The following is a 19,988-nucleotide window of genomic DNA, read 5'->3' on the forward strand; positions in this document are numbered from 1 at the left end:
GCGGGGTGGGCGGGGCGTGCCGCGCGCGGGGGCGTGCCGGTGTCGCGCGCTCCCGGCAGCGGGGCCGCGCGGGGCGGGAGGGGACGGGACCGGCCCCGCTACGGCACCGGCACCGCGGGCCAGCGGCACTCGGCGGCCCCGGCACCGGCCGCTCTCCGCAGGCGGCCCCGCGGCCCCGGCGGTGCCCCAGCCCCCCTGCCCGCGCCGCGGGGTCGGTGCCAGCTTCCCGTGCACCGTCATCCCGCGTTCAACCGCCACCGTCCCTCCCGCGGGTGAGGCCTCACCGGGAGCACCCGCCGCATCTCCCCGAGGACCGGGCCGGTGCCATGAAGGAGGAACGCGAGCGCGCCGTCGGCCTGGGTGAGGCACGCGGGTCCTGCCTGGCACCAGCCCGGGCGCTACCGGTCACGGCCTGGCCACGGGCGAGGCCGGTGGCACGGTGACGGCGGCACCTGCTTGGCGGGTGGCGGGAGCAGGCGGCCGTGGGGTCACCACGGGGCTGCCGGTGTCCCCATCCCCACGGGGGAGCCGTGGCGGGGGAACGCCAGCCCAGGCCTGTTGCAACTACGGTGCCGTGCGGTGGCATCACCGGCGGCATCACCGGCGGCATCACCGGCTGTCCCTCCTCTTGTCTCCGTGGCAGGTTACGCCGTCACCAAACCCGACATCCTGGCCGAGGTGGAGCGCGGGGAGGAGGCGGCGGCGGCAGCGGGGCGGTTTGGGCAGCACCGGAGCCCCCCGCCGCACACGGGGCCCGCCGGCCCCTCCCAGGGTGAGCAGGGGGGGACCGGGGACGGGTGACGGGCCGAATCCTGCCGAACCGGAGGGTTGGTTCCCGGTGCGGGGGTCGCTCCCCAACACGCTCCTGTCTCCGCAGGGGACTGGCTGGGGAAGGAGGTGAAGAGCGAGGAGGGGGTGTCCCCGCCGCCCGGCTCGCCCCCAACCCGCCGCGCTGGCCCTGCCGACTGCCCCGTCCCGCCGCGGGAGCGGGGCTGCAGCTACTGCGGCGTCCCCGAGCCGGAGCCGAATCCTGGTGCCAGTAACGGGGGGTTCGTCCCCCCGCCGCTGCCCGCCTTTGAGAGCCACCGGTGCCGGCCTGCGGAGCCGCCGCTGGAGTGCACCGAGTGCGGCCGAGGCTTCGGGCAGAGGCCGGACCTGGTGCGGCACCGGCTGGCGCGCGGCGGGGAGCGCGTCTATGCCTGCGGCCACTGCGGCAGAGGCTTCGCCGAGCCGGTGGGGCTGGGGGCCGCGTCCCCCACCGCGAGCGGTCCCTGCCGCCCGGCCGCCTGCGCCGGCCGCTCCCCGGGGACGGCAGAGGCGGGGATGGCGGCCCCGCGGAAGGAGCGGAAGGAGCTGTCGCTGACGGAGAAGGTGCGGGTGCTGGAGATGCTGGAGGGCCCCAAGGTGTCGCAGAGCGAGCTGGCCAAGCGCTTCGGCGTGTCGCAGCCCCAGATCTGCCGCATCATCAAGAACAAGGAGCGGATCCTGAGCGAGTGGCGCCGCAGCGGAGACCCCGAGCGCAAACGCAAGCGGGAGGGGAAGGACGCGGCCCTCGAGGCCGCCCTGCTGCGCTGGGTGGAGGGTGCCCGCGCCGCCGAGCTGCCCGCCGGCGGCCCCCTCCTCCAGCTCAAGGCCAAACACCTCACCGAGGCGCCCAGCGGCGGCTGGCTGGCTCGCTTCGGGGCACGCCACAACCTTGCCTTCAAGAAGCCACCGGCGGAGAAAGGGGACGCGGAGCAGCCCACAGCGGAGCACTGGGCCGGCGCGGTGCTGCCCGGCCTCCTCCGCACCTACGCGCCCTCCGAGATCTACGTCTGCGGGGAAACGGGGGTCCTCGTCCCAGCTGGCGAGGCCGAGAGCGCCGGCGACCGGCTGACGCTGCTGCTCTGCGCCAACGCCGACGGCTCGGAGAAGGCCCCGCTGCGGGCGGTGGGGGAGAGCCCCCGGCCCCGCTGCCTGTGCGGCGTCAACCTGGGGCAGATGCCCTGGAGCTACCGGGCCAGCAGCCTGGCCGGCGTGACCGCCCCCCTCTTCGCTGAGTGGCTGCGGGAGTTCAACGAGGGCATGCGGCAGCAGGGGAAGAGCGTCCTCCTCCTCCTCGCCAAGCACGAGGCGCACCCCTACCTCCAGCTCTCCAACGTCAGGATGGTCTTCGTCCCACCGGCCGCTGCCCTGGCCCAGCCCCTGGACCGCGGCATCGCCAGCGACCTCAAGGGCCACTACCGGCGCCGGTTGCTGCGGTGGCTGTCGGTGGAGCGCGGCGCGGGGCAGCCGACCCTCCTGGATGCCCTGCACATGCTGGCGCAAGCCTGGGGCGACGTGCGCCCGGGGCTCATCGCCAGCTGCTTCCGTGCCGCCGGCTTCAGACCCGACGCCGAGGCCCCGGCCCTCACCCTTGCACCTGGCCTGGTCGGCCGGGAGCAGCTGATGGACAAGGAGCTGGAGCACAACAGGGAGCCGGTGGATGCGGACGGGGACGAGGGGACGGCAGGGGATGGGGACGCGGGAGAGCCGGCGGCGGTGCAGCCCTGCCCCTCGGAGCGGGAGGTCTGGGCGAGCCTGGCCACGCTGCGGCGGTACCTGGAGTGCCGGGCCACCTCGCCGGACCTCTTCCAGGCCTTCTACGAGCTGGAGGACGCGGTGCACATGGTGTCGGCCGGCGCCGGGCCTGCCCTCCACGGGGACGCTCCTCCCAAGCAGTGAGCGGAGCAGCCAGCGCGTGCCCGGACCTGCTGGGGACCGGGGCTCATCGGGGCTGTCACCGGACCAGCCTGGCCACCGTGGCCTGCGGCGGGGCCAGCTGAGTTGTGCCGTGGGGTTTGCTGTGGGTCTGTGTGGCCCTGTGGCTCGGGGGCAAAGCAGGTGCTTGGCGAGGAGCACCATGCTTGGGATCTGTGGAGCTGCCACGCTCTGGATGTCACCCATGGGGACAGAGCCAGGGGCTGGCGGTGGCCGTGCCAGGGACACGAACCTGCTGCCAAAACCGTCTCCCGCGGGGGCGGCTTCTGCAGGCAGCGGGAGCTGTTGGGGAGCTGCCCCCGGGGGGGATTTGCCCTGTGTGGGGTGGTTGTGTTTGCCAGGGGGGGACGTGGGGTGGTGCTGGGGTGTCCCCATGCCGGGGGTAGCGGCTCCTTCCCGTGGGGGTTCGGGGGGGCCGGGTGCCGCCGGGGGTGGCACCAGGCATTAAACCGGGCAGAGTTCAGCAGAGCGCACCGTTGGTGCTGGGTGTTGTGTTTTATTGTCACTTCGAGCCCTGCCACGAGCTGGGCAAAGCCCCCATGCCCCCCCGGGGCTACCAGGAGCCACGGGGCCACCCCAAACCTCCCCTTCCCCTCCCTGCCGCGGAGGCACAGACCCCCTGGCCCGGTGACGCCGCAGCCGCTCCTGGGCCCCCGCAGCACCCCAACCTGCCCTGTCCCCAGCTGGGTGCCAGTGGGCAGCACCCGTGGGCAGCAGGGACGACCCTGTCGCGGCTGTGCCAGCCCCGGTGTCCCACGCGGTGTGGATGGCACCCACGTGTACTCTGGGGGTCCCCTGCTCAGCACCCTGGGGAAGGGGAACCCCCTGCCTCAACAGGCACCCCGGGCACCCTGTCCCTGGCATGGTGACCGCTGGTGTCCCCTGCCACACCGGAGTCCCTGAGGTGGCACAGGGCATGAGGACAACCCCCTGCCTGTGCACGGGGAACCAGGGGCAGCTGGAGGCCACCAGGCTGGGCCGTGGCCCGCGATGGGGACAGGTGTGTCCCCACAGCACTGTGGCACCCAGGGGTGCTGGGCACCCAGCCCTCGCAGCCGTCCCCGCGGAGGGGACCCCGGCCAGGACGCAGGGGAAGGGTGAGTGGTGGCGGCCAGGGGGGCACGGAGGGGTTGGGGCAGGAGGTGCGAGCGGGGCAGGACACGCAAGAGGCGCTCGTTGGGGTGTCCAGGGTGGGGGGCCCATCGGGGTGCCCGTTGGGACGCAGCGAGCGGCGTGTGCGAGGGGACACCCAGGTGCCTGGTGGGGTGAAGGGGTGTGGGGGGTGCAAGGGGCACCCATTGCATGGGACAGGGCGCACCCGGGGACCTGTTGGGGTGCTGGGTGTGTTTGTGCGGGGGGTGCCCGTGGGGATGCACGGGGCAGGGGGTGCCCAGGGCACCCACGGGGGTGCATGAGGCACTGAGCACCCTTAGGGGTGCACCAGGATGTGTCCGACTGGGGGCAGGGGGTGCCAGGGCCCCCCCAGGGGTGCAGGGTGCCCTGGGAGTTACCCATGGGGGTGCAGGGGACGGGGTGTGCTGGGGGCACCCATGGGGGACAGGGACAGGGTGCTCTGGGGTGCTGCTCATCAATCTGGCCAGTGCCAGGGGGGCACCGGGATGTGCAGGGGCACAACGGCCCCCCCGGGGCTGCACAGCGAGGGGGGTGCACGGGGTGCGGGGACAGCGGGTCCCACGGGTGGGACGGTGGGGTGCAGAGGAAGGGGCACGTGGTGCCGCGTGGGATGGGGTGCGCAGGGAGGTGCCCACGGGGGTGCCCGCAGCACCGGGGGGAGGGATGCAGGGCCGGGGTGCACCGGGGGGTCCCCACGGGGATGCACAGTCACGGGGGTTCACGGGGATCCCCCGGGGGGGGGATGCAGGACCGGGGTGCACCGAGGGGTCCCCACCGGGACGCACAATCACGGGGGTGCCCGCAGCACCGGGCGGGGATGCAGGGACAGATTGTACCGGGGGTCCCCACGGGGATGCGCAATCACGGAGTTGCCCGCAGCACCGGGGGGGGTTCAGGGACAGGTTGTACCGGGGGGTCCCCACCGGGACGCACGGCCGCGGGGGTGCGTGAGGGGGGGGGGTGTTCGCGGTTCCCGCCTTCTCCCCCCCCGCCGCCGCCCCGGTACCTCCCGGCGTGTCGCAGCGGCGCGGCGGGGCCGCCAGGGGGCGCGCGCGGGCGGGCGGGAGCGCGCGCGGGGCCCCGCGCCGCCGCCGCCGCTCGGAGGCGGAGGAAATGAAGGCGAGTTCCGCCGAGGCGGGAGCCATTACCCGCCGCCGCCGCCGCCGCCGCCGCCGCCGGACCTGAGCCCCCCGCCCCGCCCGGCCCCGCCGCCGCGGCCCCCCGCTCCTCCCCCCCCCCCCCTCCCCGCACAGCCCGTCCCGGCACAGGTAGGCGCCGCCGCCCGGCCCCCGGGGGGGTGTAAGGGACGGTGTGGGGGGCGGGGGAAAGGCCTGCGGCCGGGGCCGGTGAGTGTGCCCCCCGCCCCCCCGGGGCAGGCACCGGCCCCGGCCCCTTTGTCCCCGGTGCCCGGCGGAAGCGCGAACAAAAGCCGCCCGCGGAAGGCCCCAGCCCTGCCCCCGGGGGTGCAGCCGGTGACCGGTTACCCCCCGCCTCAAGGCACCCCCCAGCGCTGAGGGGGGAGAGGCCGGTGCCCCGGGGAGGGGGCGGGTGGGGGGTCTGAGGCGCTGGGCCGAGGTGGGGGGTAACCGGCGGAGGGGCCTCGGTGGGGCCTGGAGATGCTGAGGGCGGTCCAGGGCTTTACCGTGGTGCTGAGGGGGTCGGCGGGGCCGGGGCCTCACCGAGGCGCTTGGGGTGCGCCACGGCGGGGAGCCTCGCCGGGGCCCGCGACGTGGCCTGCAGGTGCTCACCGTGGCTGGGGGCTTGGCCGCGGGCTCAGGACCTGCACCGTGGCCGTGGGATTTGCCGGGGTCTTGAGGCACTCGCTGGGGCCAAGGCTTTGGCCATGGCCCTGAGCACTTGACGGGAGCTTGAGGTGTTCACCATGGCCAAGGCCTTCGCCAAGGTCTTTGCCATGGCCCTCGCTGGGAGCTTGAGGTGTTCACCATGGCCAAGGCCTTCGCCAAGGTCTTTGCCATGGCCCTCACTGGGAGCTTGAGGAGTTCACCATGGCCAAGGCCTTCGCCAAGGTCTTTGCCATGGCCCTCACTGGGAGCTTGAGGTGTTCACCATGGCCAAGGCCTTCGCCAAGGTCTTTGCCATGGCCCTCGCTGGGAGCTTGAGGAGTTCACCATGGCCAAGGCCTTCGCCAAGGTCTTTGCCGTGGCCCTCACTGGGAGCTTGAGGAGTTCACCATGGCCAAGGCCTTCGCCAAGGTCTTTGCCATGGCCCTCACTGGGAGCTTGAGGAGTTCACCATGGCCAAGGCCTTCGCCAAGGTCTTTGCGGTGGTCTTGAAGTACTTGCCATGGTCTTGGTCTTTGCTGTGACCACAAGGCCCTTGTGAGAGCTTGAGGTGTTCACCATGACCAAGGCTTTCGCCATGGCCTTGGAGCACTTGCCATGGCCGTAGTCTTCGCCATGGCCCTGAAGCCCTCGCTGGGAGCTTGAGGAGTTCACCATAGCCAAGGCCTTCGCCAAGGTCTTTACCATGGCCCCAGGGCCATCACTGGGAGCTTGAGGCGTTCACCATGGCCAAGGCCTTCGCCAAGGTCTTTGCCATGGCCCCAGGGCCATCACTGAGAGCTTGAGGCGTTCACCATGGCCAAGGTGTTTGCCAAAGTCTTTGTCATGGCCCTGAAGTACTTGCCATGGCCAAGGTCTTCACTATGTGCCCAAGACCCTCACTAGGAGCTTGAGGTGCTCCCCATGGCCAAGATCTTCTCTGACGTCTTTGCCATGGCCTTGAGGTGTTTGCCATACCAAGGACTTTGCCATGGTCCCAAGGTTCTCGCCAGGAACCTGTGGTGCTCACTGGGGACCTGAGGGTCTCACCATGGCCAAGGCCTTTGCCATGGCCCCTAGACCTGTGCTATGGCCAAGGTCTGTGCCATGGCTCTGAGGCCGTTGCTGGGAATCTGAAGTGCTCACTATGGCCAAGGCCTTCACCGTGGTCTTGAGTCTCCGTGCTGCAGCCCTGATGCTTCCTCCATGGCTGTGGCCCTTGCCATTGCCATCACCGAGGTCCTTGCTGTGGACCTGAGGTGCTGACCGTGGCCAAGGCCCTCACTGTGGCCCAGAGATGATGGCCATGGCCCTCAAGTTGTCGCTGTGGCTCCTGCCGTGGCCCTGGAGCGCTTGCCAAGGCTGTGTCCTGCAGGCACTCACCGTGCAACCTGAGGTGCTCCCCATCACTACCAACGTGGCCGTGAGGCCCTTGCCGTGGCCTTGAGGCGCTCCCCGTCGCCCTCAGCCTGGCCCTGAGGTGCTCCTCAGCACCTGAGGCGCTCGCCACGGCCCCGAGGCGCGTGCCGTGACCCTCACCGCGGCCTCTGCCGCGGCCCCAACGCACGCAACCGTGGCCACGACCCTCTGTGCGGCCCCCGTGGTAGCTGGCTGGGGGCCCCCCGGGTGCCTCTGGTTGGAGAGGGCCGGGGGGCCCTCGCCGTCGCCCCGCGCTGCCGCCACCCACCGCTGCCCTTTCCTTTTCTCCCCTCCCAGGTGCTCTCGAGCCGGGGCGAGGGGATGCGGTGCCCCCGTGCCGCGTGGCGTGCCGAAGCGGCTCTTTAGATCCTCCCCGGCCCAAGCCTCCCCTGCCATGGATGCCTCGGGGGCTCTTGCTTCGGCTCCCTCCTCTGCGGCTCCCTCGGGCTCCCGCAGCCCCATGTTCCCCCCAGGAGCTGACAGAGAGGAGTGGGGACCGAGGTTCAATTGTGCCCCTTCCACCTCTGCCGCAGCCTCGCAGGCGATGCCAGCGTCTGGCCGGAAGAGGAAGGCCAACTTCTCCAATGACGAGACCGAGACGCTGGTCTGGAATGTGGTGCGGCATTTCAGCGCCCTGTACGGGTCCGAGGCCCTGCGGGCTCACCCCGTGCGGCGGAAGCAGCTCTGGACCCAAATCCAAAGCCGCGTCAACTTCCTGGGCTACACCGAGCGCTCCATCGACGACCTCAAGCACAAGTGGCGCGACCTGCGGCTGGACGTCAAGAAGAAGATCACCTCCAAGAAGCACCTGCCCATGAACCGCGCCGGCGGGCCCCTCCACAAGCCGCGCCTCACGCCCCTCGAGAAGATGGTGGCTTCCACCTTCTTGCAGGCCAGCCACGACTCGGAGCCCGAGATCATCCTGGACCCAGGTCAGTCGTGGTGGTGCTCTGGGGAGAGGAGAGCTGGAGGAGCGGAGGCCCCACCTTGTGCTCTCCAAGTGACCTCCAGCCTGGTAACGTCACCAGGCCGCGGTCCCCCTGGGGTCTGCCGAGCATTGGCATGGATGGTGGAAGGAGACTTTGGGGTTTGTGTCAGGATTGTGGCATCCGGCAGGACCGTGGTCCTGTCGTACCTGGGTAGCAAACCACGAGGTTTCTACCTCATTTCCAGAAACTGGAGTTAAAAATCCACTGTGGAAATAACCTGGGGTCAACAGGAACACCTCAGGCCCTGTGGGAGCGGGTCTTTTTGGGGGGTTGGTTTTGTTTTTTTGAATTTCCTCCAGTGCCTGGCCCTGCTGGACACCGTCTAAAGGCAGCTGCTAGAAGGTGGGATGGGATTTTCCTTCCCCTGTTCCTTTCAGGGTCAGTGTCCCCCGCAGCTGGCTGAGGTCAGAGGGAGCGGGAGAAGCTGCTGCAGCGTGAGGCCACGCTGTCCTCCCGCAGCGTCTCGCCCCCGGGGGCAGCTGGGGGTCTCGTTTCACTCGGTTCAGGCTCGGGCTGGCTCTGAGCAGGCGCCCGCCTCGGTGCAGAGCAGCAGGTCTCTGGGCTGATGAAGTCCTGCGGGACATCCAGGGGATGCCAACCTGCTCCGGGGGACCCCCACCCACCCTCCCGTGGGGACACACGAGCTGCCGGTGCCGTTGCCGCAGCAGCTGAGGCTGGACTGTGAGGGGGGTGAGAGCCTGGCCCAGGTTGCCCAGAGCAGCTGTGGCTGCCCCCTCCCTGGCAGTGTTCAAGGCCAGGCTGGATGGGGCTGGGAGCAACCTGGTCTGGTGGAAGGTGTCCCTGCCCATGGCAGGGGGGTGGAACTGGATGGGCTTTAAGGTCCCTTCCAACCCAAACCAGTCTGTGACTCTGTGATTCTGTGTCCCACAGATCTGTTCTTCCCCGGCGCGACCAAGCAGTCCTTCATGCACCTGCAGCCCGGCGTCAGCCACCCCAGCATCTACATCGACACCAACGGGCAGCCCTCGTCGCTGCCGGACGTGGAGGGCTCGGCCGTGCCCCGGCTGGCGGTGCAGAGCCCCGACCCCTCCGTCATCTGCGAGTACAGCCGAGGGGAAGGGCAGAGCAGCTCGGGTGAGGCTGCGGGACGGGCTGCTGCGGGGCTGTAGGCGGCGGAGGGAGGGCAGAGGGGCTGGGTGGAGGTTGGCTGGTCCCGGCACGGCACCGTGCTGCTGGCAGGGCTGGGGGCAGCCCCCGGCATGGTGCTGGCGGTGGCACCGCGGGGATGCACCGATCAGGGACGCTTCCCTGAGCCTTCCCAGCCCGTGCGATGGTCCGTGAGTCCCGAGGGGCTGCGGGTGCGTACCGGGGAGCCTGGAGCGTGGCTTCGTAACCGCCGAGGGTGGTTGGGTGGCAGGAGAAGGTGGCAAATCCGAGGGGAGGTGTCACACAGGGGCCTGGGGGAGTTGCTGGGGTTCACCCTGGGACACCCCTCAGGGATGTCCGTGTGTCAGGGAGGGGCAGGGGGCCGGGGCAGCGTCTGGGGCTCACCGAGGGGCTTCTCTTCTCTTCCAGCCGAGTCGGGACCGGAGCTGCGGACTCCGGACATGTCAGCCATTTCCCCGTCCCTGCGGAACGAGTCCCTCGTGTCCTACGCTTCCATGTCAGAGGAGGAGGAACGGGAAGGCCGGGAGGGGGAGAGGGGCCATGGCGGGGCCGTGGGGATGCAGCCCGGCCCCGAGGCCCCCATGTCTGCGGAGGAGGACATGAAACTGTCCCGCCAGGCCATGCTCATCCGCCGGTGCAGCTCCCAGGGCTCCGTCACCTCCCTGCCCGAGGACCCTCTCAACCCCGTGGACGCTCACTCGGACTGGGGCCACGAGGGGGTGTCCGACCTGCCCCCCCTGGGCCGCGGGCTCGACTCCTCGCACCCCGAGGAGCAGGCGGGCGGCCCGGGCCCGGAGGTGGGCGCTTTACCCAGGGTACTGATGGGCCCCACTTGGGAGAAGCCGACGGCAGAGGAGGAGCCCCCGGCCCGCTCCCCGCTGCACGGCGCCCTGACCGAGGAGTCGCTGCCCTCCTCCGCCTCCCCCCCGGGGGACGCCCCCGCCGCCCCCGGCCCCCCGCGCGGCCTGGGCTGCTCCCGCCTGCGGGACGACCGCCGGGAGAGCTGGAGGACTAACATCCATCACCTGCTGGACCTGGAGGAGCAGTGGGACCAGCTGTACCACCAGGAGCTGGCCATGTGGCAGGAGGAACGGGCCACCCAGCGCGAGGAGAGGGCCCGCGACCGCGAGCTCCAGTTCCGCCTGCTGGGCGTCCTCACGGACATCCGCGACGAGCTGCGCTACCTGCGCCAGGAACGGGCCAGCGCCCGGCAGAGCCAGGCCGAGCCCCGGCCCGACCCCAGCCCCCTCCTCGAGCAGCCCAAAGCCGAGCCCAGCTTCCCCGAGCCGCAAGCCGGGACCACCAGCTGGGCAGAGACCACCGTGCCAAGCCGCAGCCCCTTAGGGAACCGGGGCCGGGGCCGGCGTCGGGGCCGGCCGCGCGGCTCTGCCTCCAGACACAGACGGCTCTTCCTCACCAACAGCTAGGGACGGGCGGGGACGCTGTCCCACGAAGGACATGGTGTGCCCGCGGCCCTCCCGGGGCTCTGGCCACGCGGTGGGTGCCCGACCACGGACACAGAGGGGCGTGCGTGGGGCGCGGGAGGCGTGCGGCCACCAGCCAGCTCGGTGCCTGGCACGCCCGGACCCCCCCCGTGAGCGCAGGGAAGGTACAAGGGGGCACGGGTGGCTGGCGCTGAGGGCTGTGCCACCACCGGCACGGGCACCCCTGGGGCATGGCCCGTGAGTGTGGCCAGCCGGGGGTCGCCCGAGCGAGCCGGGCGCGCGGCGGGGTGGCAGCGGGGGCCGTGTGAGAGCGCTAGTCGAGTAGGATTACTACCTTTCGGGGGGTGGGGAGTTAGGAACACTTAGTCGCTGATGTGCGAACATTTTATGCAAATCATTTAATGACCTAATTTGCATATAACCATAAAACTTCTGTTTTAAAAAAAAAAAGAAAAAAAAAATCCCCCAAAAAAACCGGAAAAGCCGCCTCTGTGTGTGGAGTCGGGGCCTCGGTGAGGAGGGTCCCGGGGGAGTGGGACCTGCTGCCCCAACTGCCGAAGCCACACTCCCCTCTTGTGCCCGGTGATGGCACTTGGGGGTGGCAACTGCTTCCCTTGCCCTGCTCCCTTCCCACAGGTCCTGTCCCCTCCCGGCTCCCCACGTAACCTCAGGGCTGTCCCCGAGCCTCCTCCACCACCCCGAGCCCCCAGCGCTGCTCGGCTGCTGTGTCGTGCTGCTGCTTCGCCCACGGTTCCTCCCTGCTCGAATCCCCGGTGCTGCCGTGCTCCGCTCTGCTCCTGGGGTGCCCCGGGACGGCTGGGGGGGAGCGTGGCAGCCTCGGCCACCTGCGTGGCTCTGGGGTGGGGAGATGGCGTGCACAGCTGGAGGGCAGCGGGTATGGTCGCTTGGGCAGCGTGCAGGGTCCTTGGCATCATGCAAGACCCCTTGGGTAGTGTGCAGGGTCCCTGGGCAGCGTGTAGGGTCCCCAAGGAGTGTGCAGTGTCCCCAGGCAGCGTGAAGGATCCCCAGCAGCATGCAAGGTCCCCAGGCAGCGTGCAGTGTCCCCAGTCAACATACAGTGTCCCCAACCAGTGTGCATTGTCCCCAAGCAGCATACAGTGTCCCCAGCAGTGTGCAGTGTCCCCAGCAGCATGCAAGGTCCCCAGGCAGCGTGCAGTGTCCCCAGTCAACATACAGTGTCCCCAAGCAACATGCAGGGTCCGCAGCAGTGTGCAGGGTCCCCAGGGAGTGTGCAGGGTCCCCAGGCAGCATGCAGGGTCCCTGGCCATGTGCAAGGTCCCCAGGCAGCATGCAGTGTCCCCAGTCAACATACAGTGTCCCCAACGTGTGTGCAGGGTCCCCAGGGAGCATGCAGGGTCCTGAGGCAGTGTGCAGTGTCCCCAGGCAGCGTACAGTGTCCCCAGCAGTGTGCAATGTCCCCAGCAGCGTGAAGGATCCCCAGCAGCGTGCAATGTCCCCAGACAGTGTGCAGGGTCCCCTGGCCACGTGCAAGGTCCCCAGCAGTGTATGGTGTCCCCAGTCAATGTGCAGGGTCCCCAGTCAACATACAGTGTCCCCAACCAGTGTGCAGGGTCCCCAGGCAGCATACAGTGTCCCCAGGCAGCGTGCAGTGTCCCCAGGCAGCGTGAAGGATCCCCAGCAGCCTGCAAGGTCCCCAGGCAGCGTGCAGTGTCCCCAGTCAACATACAGTGTCCCCAAGTAGTGCGCAGGGTCCCCGGGCAGCGTGTAGGGTTCCCAGCTGTGTGAAGGGTCCCCTGGCCACGTGCAAGGTCCCCAGCAGTGTGCAGTGTCCCCAGTCAATGTACAGTGACCCCAGGCAGCATGCACAGTCCCCAGCAGCGTGCAGTGTCCCCAGACAGTGCGCAGTGTCCCCAGCAGTGCGCAGTGTCCCCAGACAGTGTGCAGGGTCCCCTGGCCACGTGCAAGGTCCCCAGCAGCATGCAGTGTCCCCAGGCAGCGTGCAGTGTCCCCAGCAGCGTGCAAGGTGCCCAGTCAACATACAGTGTCCCCAGGCAGCGTGTAGGGTTCCCAGCAGTGTGAAGGGTCCCCAGCGGTGCGCAGTGTCCCCAGCAGCATGCAGTGTCCCCAGGCAGTGCACAGTATCCCCAGGAAGTGTGCAGTGTCCCCAGACAGTGTGCAGGGTCCCCAGACAGCATACAGGGTCCCCAGGAGCATGGAGTGTCCCCAGGCAGTGCGCAGGGTCCCTGGGCAGCTCCAGCCCCACACGCCCACATCATGGTGACAGCCCAGCTAAAAAGCCCACACTGGCTGATGCCCCCTGTGACAGCAGCACGCGGGGACCTGGGGCCATGTCCCTGCTCGGTGGCAGCTCCTTTGCCACCCAGGCAGGATGGGGCAGGTGGGTGCAGCCGCCCCAGGAGGGGGCAATGGGGTGGCACCACCAGTGCCAGCTGTGGGGCAGCAGCTGCCGGGCAGTGTCACGAGCTGCAGCATTTGCTGGGTCACCGGCTCTGCTCGAGCCCTCCCAGGGTGACCATCTCCCTTGGAGGGGGCAGTGACACCCAGCTCGGGGGTCCTGGGGTGCCTGGGGAAGGGGCACAGCCTTCCATGTGGTTAAAAAAAAATTATGGGTGACATAGATAATAACTTATAAACCCAAATAGGACCTGGGGTTGTTGGTCGGTGGTGGCTGAACATGAGCCAGCAGTCTGCCCAGGTGGCCAAGAAGGCCACCAGCACCCTGGCTTGTACCAGCACTAGTGTGGCCAGCAGGACCAGGGCAGGGATCGTCCCCCTGTGCTCGGCACTGGGGAGGCCGCACCTCGAATCCTGGGTGCAGTTTTGGGCCCCTCACGACAAGAAAGACCTTGAGGTGCTGGAGCGAGGCCAGAGAAGGGCAACGGGGCTGGGGAAGGGTCTGGAGCACAAGTGTGATGGGGAGCGGCTGAGGGAGCTGGGGGGGTTTAGCCTGGAGAAAAGGAGGCTGAGGGGAGACCTTCTCGCTCTCTCCAACTGCCTGAAAGGAGGGTGTAGCGAGGGGGGTCGGTCTCTTCTCCCAGGTAACAAGCGATGGGACGAGAGGAACCGGCCTCAAGTTGTGCCAGGGGAGGTTTAGATTGGAGATCAGGGACAATTTCTTCATGCAAAGGGTTGTCAAGCGCTGGCACAGGCTGCCCAGGGCAGCGGTGGAGTCCCCATCGCTGGGGGGATTTAAAAGCCGTGTAGATGTGGTGCTGAGGGACATGGGTTGTCCCTCATGGGACAGCCCTCGCACGCCCACGCTGGCACACACCCCCGGAGCATCGCTGCCCACCCTTCCCTCTGCAGCCACCCCCACTCTGGGGGTCTGCGCAGCCCCGCTGGCACAAGGCCACCGCAGCCGGTGACAGCGGCAGCCCCTGCACCCCTCAGCTCCGTGGCACTGCCATTGCCCCCCTCCTTTCCCCATCCCTGAGCTCGTGGGTGCTGCCGCCGCCTTCCTGGGTGCAGGCCCACGGGGACGGGGCAGGATTGTGACCGGGGGGAGATGGGGGACCCCGCCAGCGCTGCAGCCCAGCACGACTTTATTCCGTATCGCGTCGTCCATACAAAACTACACCCCAAGCACTGTACAGAGCGGGCGGGCGCGGGGCGGGGGCAGTAAAAATGAGCAGCGGGGGCCGGGGAGCAGAGCGGCAGGCGGGGGGTGGAGGAGGGGGGCGTGCGGTGGGGGGCTGCTCCCCGTCCTGGGCAGCGAGATTGTCTGGTACGGGGAGCGGTGGGGGCCGAGGAGCGTCCGGCCGCGGCAGGGGCCGGCCCCGGGGCGGGGGGACCTGCGGGTGCACGGACCCCCCCGGTCTGTATTTGGTAGGAAGCTGCGTGGCCGGCGCTTGCCCCCATCCCAGGGGGTGTCAGTCCGCGGCGGGGTGGCCACTAGTCCCCGGGGGGCATGATGCCGGGCGGGGGCAGCGGCGGGGCCCCGGCTTCGGCCCCGTGGACCCGCTGGTGATCTTTGAGGGATTCCTTGTAGCGGAAGCTGCGGCCGCAGGCCGGGCACTGGTAGGGCCGCTCGCCGGTGTGGATGCGCTGGTGCTTGAGCAGGTTCTGCTTGCGGATGAAGCTCTTGCCGCAGGCGGCGCAGGCGAAGGGCCGCTCGCCCGTGTGCAGGCGCTGGTGGTTCTGCAGGTGCTCCTTGCGGCTGTAGCACTTGCCGCACTCGGAGCACTTGTAGGGCCGCTCGCCGCGGTGGATCATCTGGTGCCGCACCAGCCCCGAGTGGCAGTTGAAGCTCTTGCCGCACTCGGCGCAGGGGTAGGGCCGCTCGGCCGCGTGGCTCCGCTGGTGGATCCGCAGGCTCTTCTTCCCGCTGAAGCTCTTCCCGCACTCGGCGCAGCCGTGCGGACGCTCCTCGGCGGGCCCCGGCGCCGCGGCGGGGACCCCGGGCGGCGCGGTGGGGACCCCCGCCGCCTCGGCCCCCGGCCCCGGCTCTGAGCCTGCGGCTTTGCCCAGTCTGTGCTGTGCCGGCAGCCCCGCCGCCGCCGCCTGTCCCTCGGGGGTCCCGAAGCCTGCGCCGGGGAAGAGCAGCTCCCCGGAGCCGCCCGGCAAACCCACCTCCTCGGGGGGCTCGGCGTGGGGGCACCGCTCCTCTGTCTTCACCAGCAGCCCCTCGCCGGCTGCGGGGAGGGAAAGGCTTTGGTCAGCGCGTGCCGGGGACACCGGGGACGTCCCTGACCCTGCCAGGGGCACCCACAGCCCAGCCTGGGTGGGTGCTCCCCTTCCCAGTCGCACGGGGCTCAGCATCACTCACCGGGGCCGGGACCCGGCAGCATCTCCCTCTCCGGCAGCTCCCAGGGCTCGCGGACGCAGGGCTCTTCCTCCTGCTTGATCCACGACAAGAAGTCGTGTGCCGTGATCAGGGCGTCCGCGCCTGCAGGGAAGGACGGGGACGGGGACTGAGCCGAGCGGGGCCACATCCTGCGCCGGGCGGGCTGGGGGAGGCAGCGGGTGCTGCCAGCGTTGGGTGCACGGCACAGCCCCGGGCTCACCCGCACAGGGGTCCGCGGGCATCCCCCGCTCCTCCGCGAACTGCTGCTCCCCCACGAAGGCCACCTCCTGCTTGATCCGGGACAGGATGTCGGAGGTGGAGATCAGCGACTCTGCGCACAAGGAGAGACTTGGCCGACACCAGGGCATGACCCCGCAGCCACGACCCCGCAGCCAGGGCACCTCGGGGTGCGGGACCACCCCGCCAGGCTCCGGCTGTGCAGGATGTCCCCGTCCCCCAGGAGTTATGGGGCATCAAACACCGCAGGGGGAGATGTGGTGACTGTGGGACGGCCTGTGGGGATGGGCGACCATGGCACGGCACATGGCGACAGGTCACTTTGGGACAGCCCATGGGGACAGGTGACTGTGGGACAGCCCATGGGCTCTGACACGACGTGGTGGCAGTGGGGGACACGTGGATCTCCCAGCGATGGGTGCACAAGACCCCCGGCGCAGCAGTCACGGGGGATTTTCCAGGGTCACTCACGGTGGCCCCCGGTCACGCAGCAGGGAGCAGAGTCCGGCTGTGGCTTCGAAACTGCTCCCTGCGGGGCTGGGACTGCTGGGGAAGGAGCAGGGACGTCCCTGGGGCGAGCAGCGGGGTGGCAGTGGGGACAGGGGGGACCCGGCGCTGCCCCGCGGTGCCTCACCTGCGCAGGCGTCCGGCGGCAGCTCCCTCTGCTCCAGCTCCCTCTGCTCGGGGACGCAGGGTCCCTCCCCGCGCTCGCTGCGGGGCTGCGCCTCGCTTCTGGAGAGGGCACCGTCTGCGCGGGGAGACGGGGGGGCTGGCACCGGCCACGGGGTGGCACCGGTCCTGGGGTGGCGCCAGCGGTGGGGCTGGCACCGGCCCTGGGGCTGGCACCGGTGGCACGGCTGGAACTGGCTGCGCCCACCCGACCCTCCCTGTCACCAAGAGGTGGTGACACCCAGGGCTGCCAGGCCCCGGCATCTCTCCGGGTGGAGAAGCTGCCTGAAGTTGGCAGGACCTCCGTGCTCAGACCCTCGATTTTGGGGGATGAGGACACGCTCCAGCTCCCCAGGAGTGGGTGGCACAGGCTGCCCCGGCACGGCACAGCACGGCACATCACCCCATCCCCACAGCACAAGCCACAGAGGGTTCCCTCCTGAACAGGAGGCCACGGTGAGTGCCACCACCGACCACTCACAGGGGACCAGGGCACCCACATCACCCAGCCATCACCCCGGTGTGCCAGGAGAGGGGCAAGGAGGGCTGTTTACCCAGGGAGATCAGAGACTCGTAGTTCTCCTTCACCAGGTTGTTGTACAGCTCCTTCTGCCACTCCTCCAAATTCTTCCACTCCTCCGCCGAGAAGTAGACGGCGATGTCAACAAACGTCACCGGCACCTGCAGGGACAAACCCCCCCGCGGCTCAGCGGCGCCCGCTCCCCGGGGCAGCCGAGGGTCCCCCCGGGGAGCCGTTACCTTGGGGACCTCGCCCCGGGGGCCGGGGGGCAGCCGCAGCACCCAGAAGTTCCTGTTCTTCAGCAGGTTCTCCACGTTCTCCAGGCGCCGCTGGAGCAGCCCGTACTCCTGGATGAGGGTGCCCAGCACGGCCCACTTGCTCTCCAGCTGGTTCCCGAACTCCATGGCCGTTTTCTCGCAGTCCAGAAGCTTCTTCTCGGCCGTGCCGGAGCGACCCTCGAGGCTGAGCAGGCGGGTGGCGAGGAGGTCGATCTTCCTCTCCATCGCCTGCACCGTGGCCACCACGGTCCAGAGCGAGGCCTCGGCGGAGTGGAGCTGCGCCTCCCGCACGTGCGCCCGCTCCGGCAGCAGCGGCGGCTGCAGCGGCATCAGGTGAGGGGCCTCCACGTTCCACTCCTGCACCTGGGCCGTGGGGAGGGCGCGGGTGGGTCCGTGGGCACCCCTCCGGGTCACGGCCGGACCCCCAGCCCCGTGGCAGGCACCGCTCCCCCCTGGCTTGGGGGCTTTTGGCCACCACTGCCCGCCGCCACCCCCAGCACCCCGTCGGGGACCCCCGCGTGCCCACCGCCACCCACCTGCCCCCTCCCAGCCCCGGGCACCGCTGGGGACCTGCCCTACAGCCACCACCGTGCCCATCCCCTGCCAACGACTCGGCCGGGCAGGATTTGGTCCCTGGAGCGGTTGGTGCTGCCCAGGCAAGGAAGGAGCTGCCTGGTTTGATCTCCAGAAGGGGACGGGGCAGGTAGACGCAGCAGGCCTGAGGGGACGGTGAGGGGCGGACGAGGAGGGTCCGCCCGTGCCGCTGGGCAGGATGTGTCCCGCTCCCCCGGTGGGCTGGGCAGGGCTTGCAGCGCAGCCACGGTGGCCGTGGGGTCAGCACCGGTCACTGTCCCCGTGGAACACCGGCCAGCACCGGGCAGGTCACCGTGCCATGGGGGCAGCGACCCCCACCCTGGCACCCCCACCCCTTACCGGGGCTCCCCTGGGCCCACGCGGGCAGGGACCCCCCCGGGAGCGGGCGGGGGGCAGCCGGGGCACGGGGCAGCCCGGAGCAGGGGCACCGGGGCCATCCCGGGGACACACCGGCTCAGGGGTGCCTGGGGCATCCCGGGGCTGGAGCCTGCACCGAGCGTCCCGCGGGCATCGGGGCCATCCCGGGAGCAAGCGGCCATCCCGGGGGCACCGGGGCCAGCCCGGGTCAGGTCCCCGGAGGCAGCGCGGGGCTGGAGGGCGCAGGGGGTGGCCGGGGATCCGCGGGCCAGGGGTGCCGGGGAGGGCGGGGGGGCCCGGCCGGGACGCACGGGCCGGACCGGGGCGGCGTCGGCGGGAGCGGCCGGTGGGGCGGGCGGGGCCGTTCCGCTCCTCCGGTGCCGGTGCCGGTGGCCCGGGCCGTGCCGGGCCGCGCTTACCTGGGCGGGCGCCCACTCGGCCATGGCCCCGCGGTGCTGGGCCGGGCCCCGGCGGCTGGGGCCGGGCCGCGGCGGGGAGAGCGCGGAGCGGAGCGGGGCCGGGGGGCCGCCCGCCGCCGCGCCGGGGCCGGGAGCGGGGCCGGGGCCGGGAGCGGGGCCGCTGTCGGTGCCTGCGCGCTGCGGGCCGGGCCCCGCCGCCCCGCCGAGGAGCCAGGGGCAGCCGGGGAATCGCATCCGCCTCCTCCGGGCTCGGCGGCAGCGGGCGGGGGGGGAGCGGCGCCGAGCGCCCGGTACTGCCCCCTACCGGCACCGGCCGCACCGCCCGCCCCGCCGCCGCCACCGGCAGCGGCATCGGCACCGACAGCGGCATCGGCAGCGGCATCGGCACCGGCACCGGCACCGGCACTGCCAGCCCCGGCCGCTTCGGCACCAGCACCACCACCGGCATCGGCACCGGCACCGGCATCGGCACCGCCACTGCCAGCTCCACCAGCATCGGCACCGGCACCAGCAGCTCCACCGGCACCGGCACCGCTACGAGCACCAGCACCGCCACTGGCAACCCCAGCCACCCCGCCACTGGCACCGGCAACCAGCACCGGCATTGCCAGCCCCGGCTGCCTCGGCACCGCCACTGCCACCAGCACCGGCACTGGCACCAGCATTGGTATCGACACGAGCACCGGCACAGGCATTGGCATCAGTACTGGTACCACTATCGGTGCCGCCACCAGCATCACCACACGCACCAGCACTGGTACCGAACCCCCTCACCAGTATCAGCATCACCACCAGTATCAGCATCAGCCAGTGCTGGCAGTGGCATGGACATCAGGACCGGCACTGAGCCCTGGCATGGGCATTGGCACAGGTGTTGGCACAGTGTCAACACGGGCACCAGCATCGGCATGGGCACCAGCACCAGTACTGAGCTCCAGCACCAGTATCAGCATCAGCACCAGGATCAGCATCAGCCAGTGTCGGCACTGGTGTCAGCATTGGCATCAGGACCGGCACCAGTGTTGGCACTGACACTGGCATCAACACCAGCACCAGCATCACCACCGGTATCAGCACCGAGCCCCAGCCCTGGTGTCAGCATCAGCCCCGGCCCCAGTGCCAGCACCAGCACGGAGCCCAGTGGGTGCCTCAAAGCCCTCGTGATGCCACACTGAGCCGGGCACCGCGGCCCTGCCAGCACCCCAGGGTCACAGCTGGAAAAGGGGGTGTCCCCCACCCGACCTTGGGCTGTGCTGCTGGGACCCCCCTTCTCCCTCCAGCAGACACCCGGTGACACCGGAGGGCCGGGAGGGGTGGCAGCACCCGGCCCCCCACACCAGGACCCCCGTCCTGACCAGGGACAGACGGCAGAGCCACGTGCAGGGATGTGGCACGTTTGGGGACCCCCCCAACCCCGGGACCCCCCAACCCCGGGACCCCCCAACCCCGGGACCCTTTGGTCTAACAGTGCCAGGGGCTGGTGCCAGAGCAGG

The 19,988-nt window shown here is 70.4% G+C and overlaps 3 protein-coding genes across 3 annotated transcripts; 2 read left to right on the plus strand and 1 right to left on the minus strand.

The window, feature by feature from the left end:
• The first annotated feature begins 144 nt into the window (after positions 1-144).
• On the plus strand, positions 145-3,212 carry LOC137665430 (tigger transposable element-derived protein 3-like). Its single transcript, XM_068404405.1, has 3 exons — positions 145-360; positions 644-772; positions 878-3,212. Exons 1-3 carry the CDS (start codon positions 327-329, stop codon positions 2,701-2,703), a joined length of 1,989 nt encoding a protein of 662 aa, XP_068260506.1. The 5' UTR covers positions 145-326; the 3' UTR covers positions 2,704-3,212.
• A 1,910-nt stretch (positions 3,213-5,122) lies between these two features.
• On the plus strand, positions 5,123-11,095 carry LOC137665438 (uncharacterized). The gene is made up of 4 exons (XM_068404420.1): positions 5,123-5,141; positions 7,607-8,005; positions 8,954-9,157; positions 9,599-11,095. Exons 2-4 carry the CDS (start codon positions 7,618-7,620, stop codon positions 10,615-10,617), a joined length of 1,611 nt encoding a protein of 536 aa, XP_068260521.1. The 5' UTR covers positions 5,123-5,141; positions 7,607-7,617; the 3' UTR covers positions 10,618-11,095.
• A 3,093-nt stretch (positions 11,096-14,188) lies between these two features.
• LOC137665435 (zinc finger protein 282-like) lies at positions 14,189-18,554 on the minus strand. The gene is made up of 7 exons (XM_068404418.1): positions 18,496-18,554; positions 17,087-17,488; positions 16,882-17,008; positions 16,293-16,406; positions 15,642-15,752; positions 15,404-15,523; positions 14,189-15,269 (listed from the first exon to the last, which is right to left on the minus strand). The coding sequence occupies exons 1-7, from the start codon at positions 18,517-18,519 to the stop codon at positions 14,530-14,532; spliced, it is 1,638 nt and encodes a 545-aa protein (XP_068260519.1). The 5' UTR covers positions 18,520-18,554; the 3' UTR covers positions 14,189-14,529.
• Positions 18,555-19,988: the final 1,434 nt, after the last annotated feature.

This window comes from Nyctibius grandis, chromosome 7, assembly GCF_013368605.1.
Source record: "Nyctibius grandis isolate bNycGra1 chromosome 7, bNycGra1.pri, whole genome shotgun sequence".
In the NCBI taxonomy this organism is placed as follows: domain Eukaryota; kingdom Metazoa; phylum Chordata; class Aves; order Nyctibiiformes; family Nyctibiidae; genus Nyctibius; species Nyctibius grandis.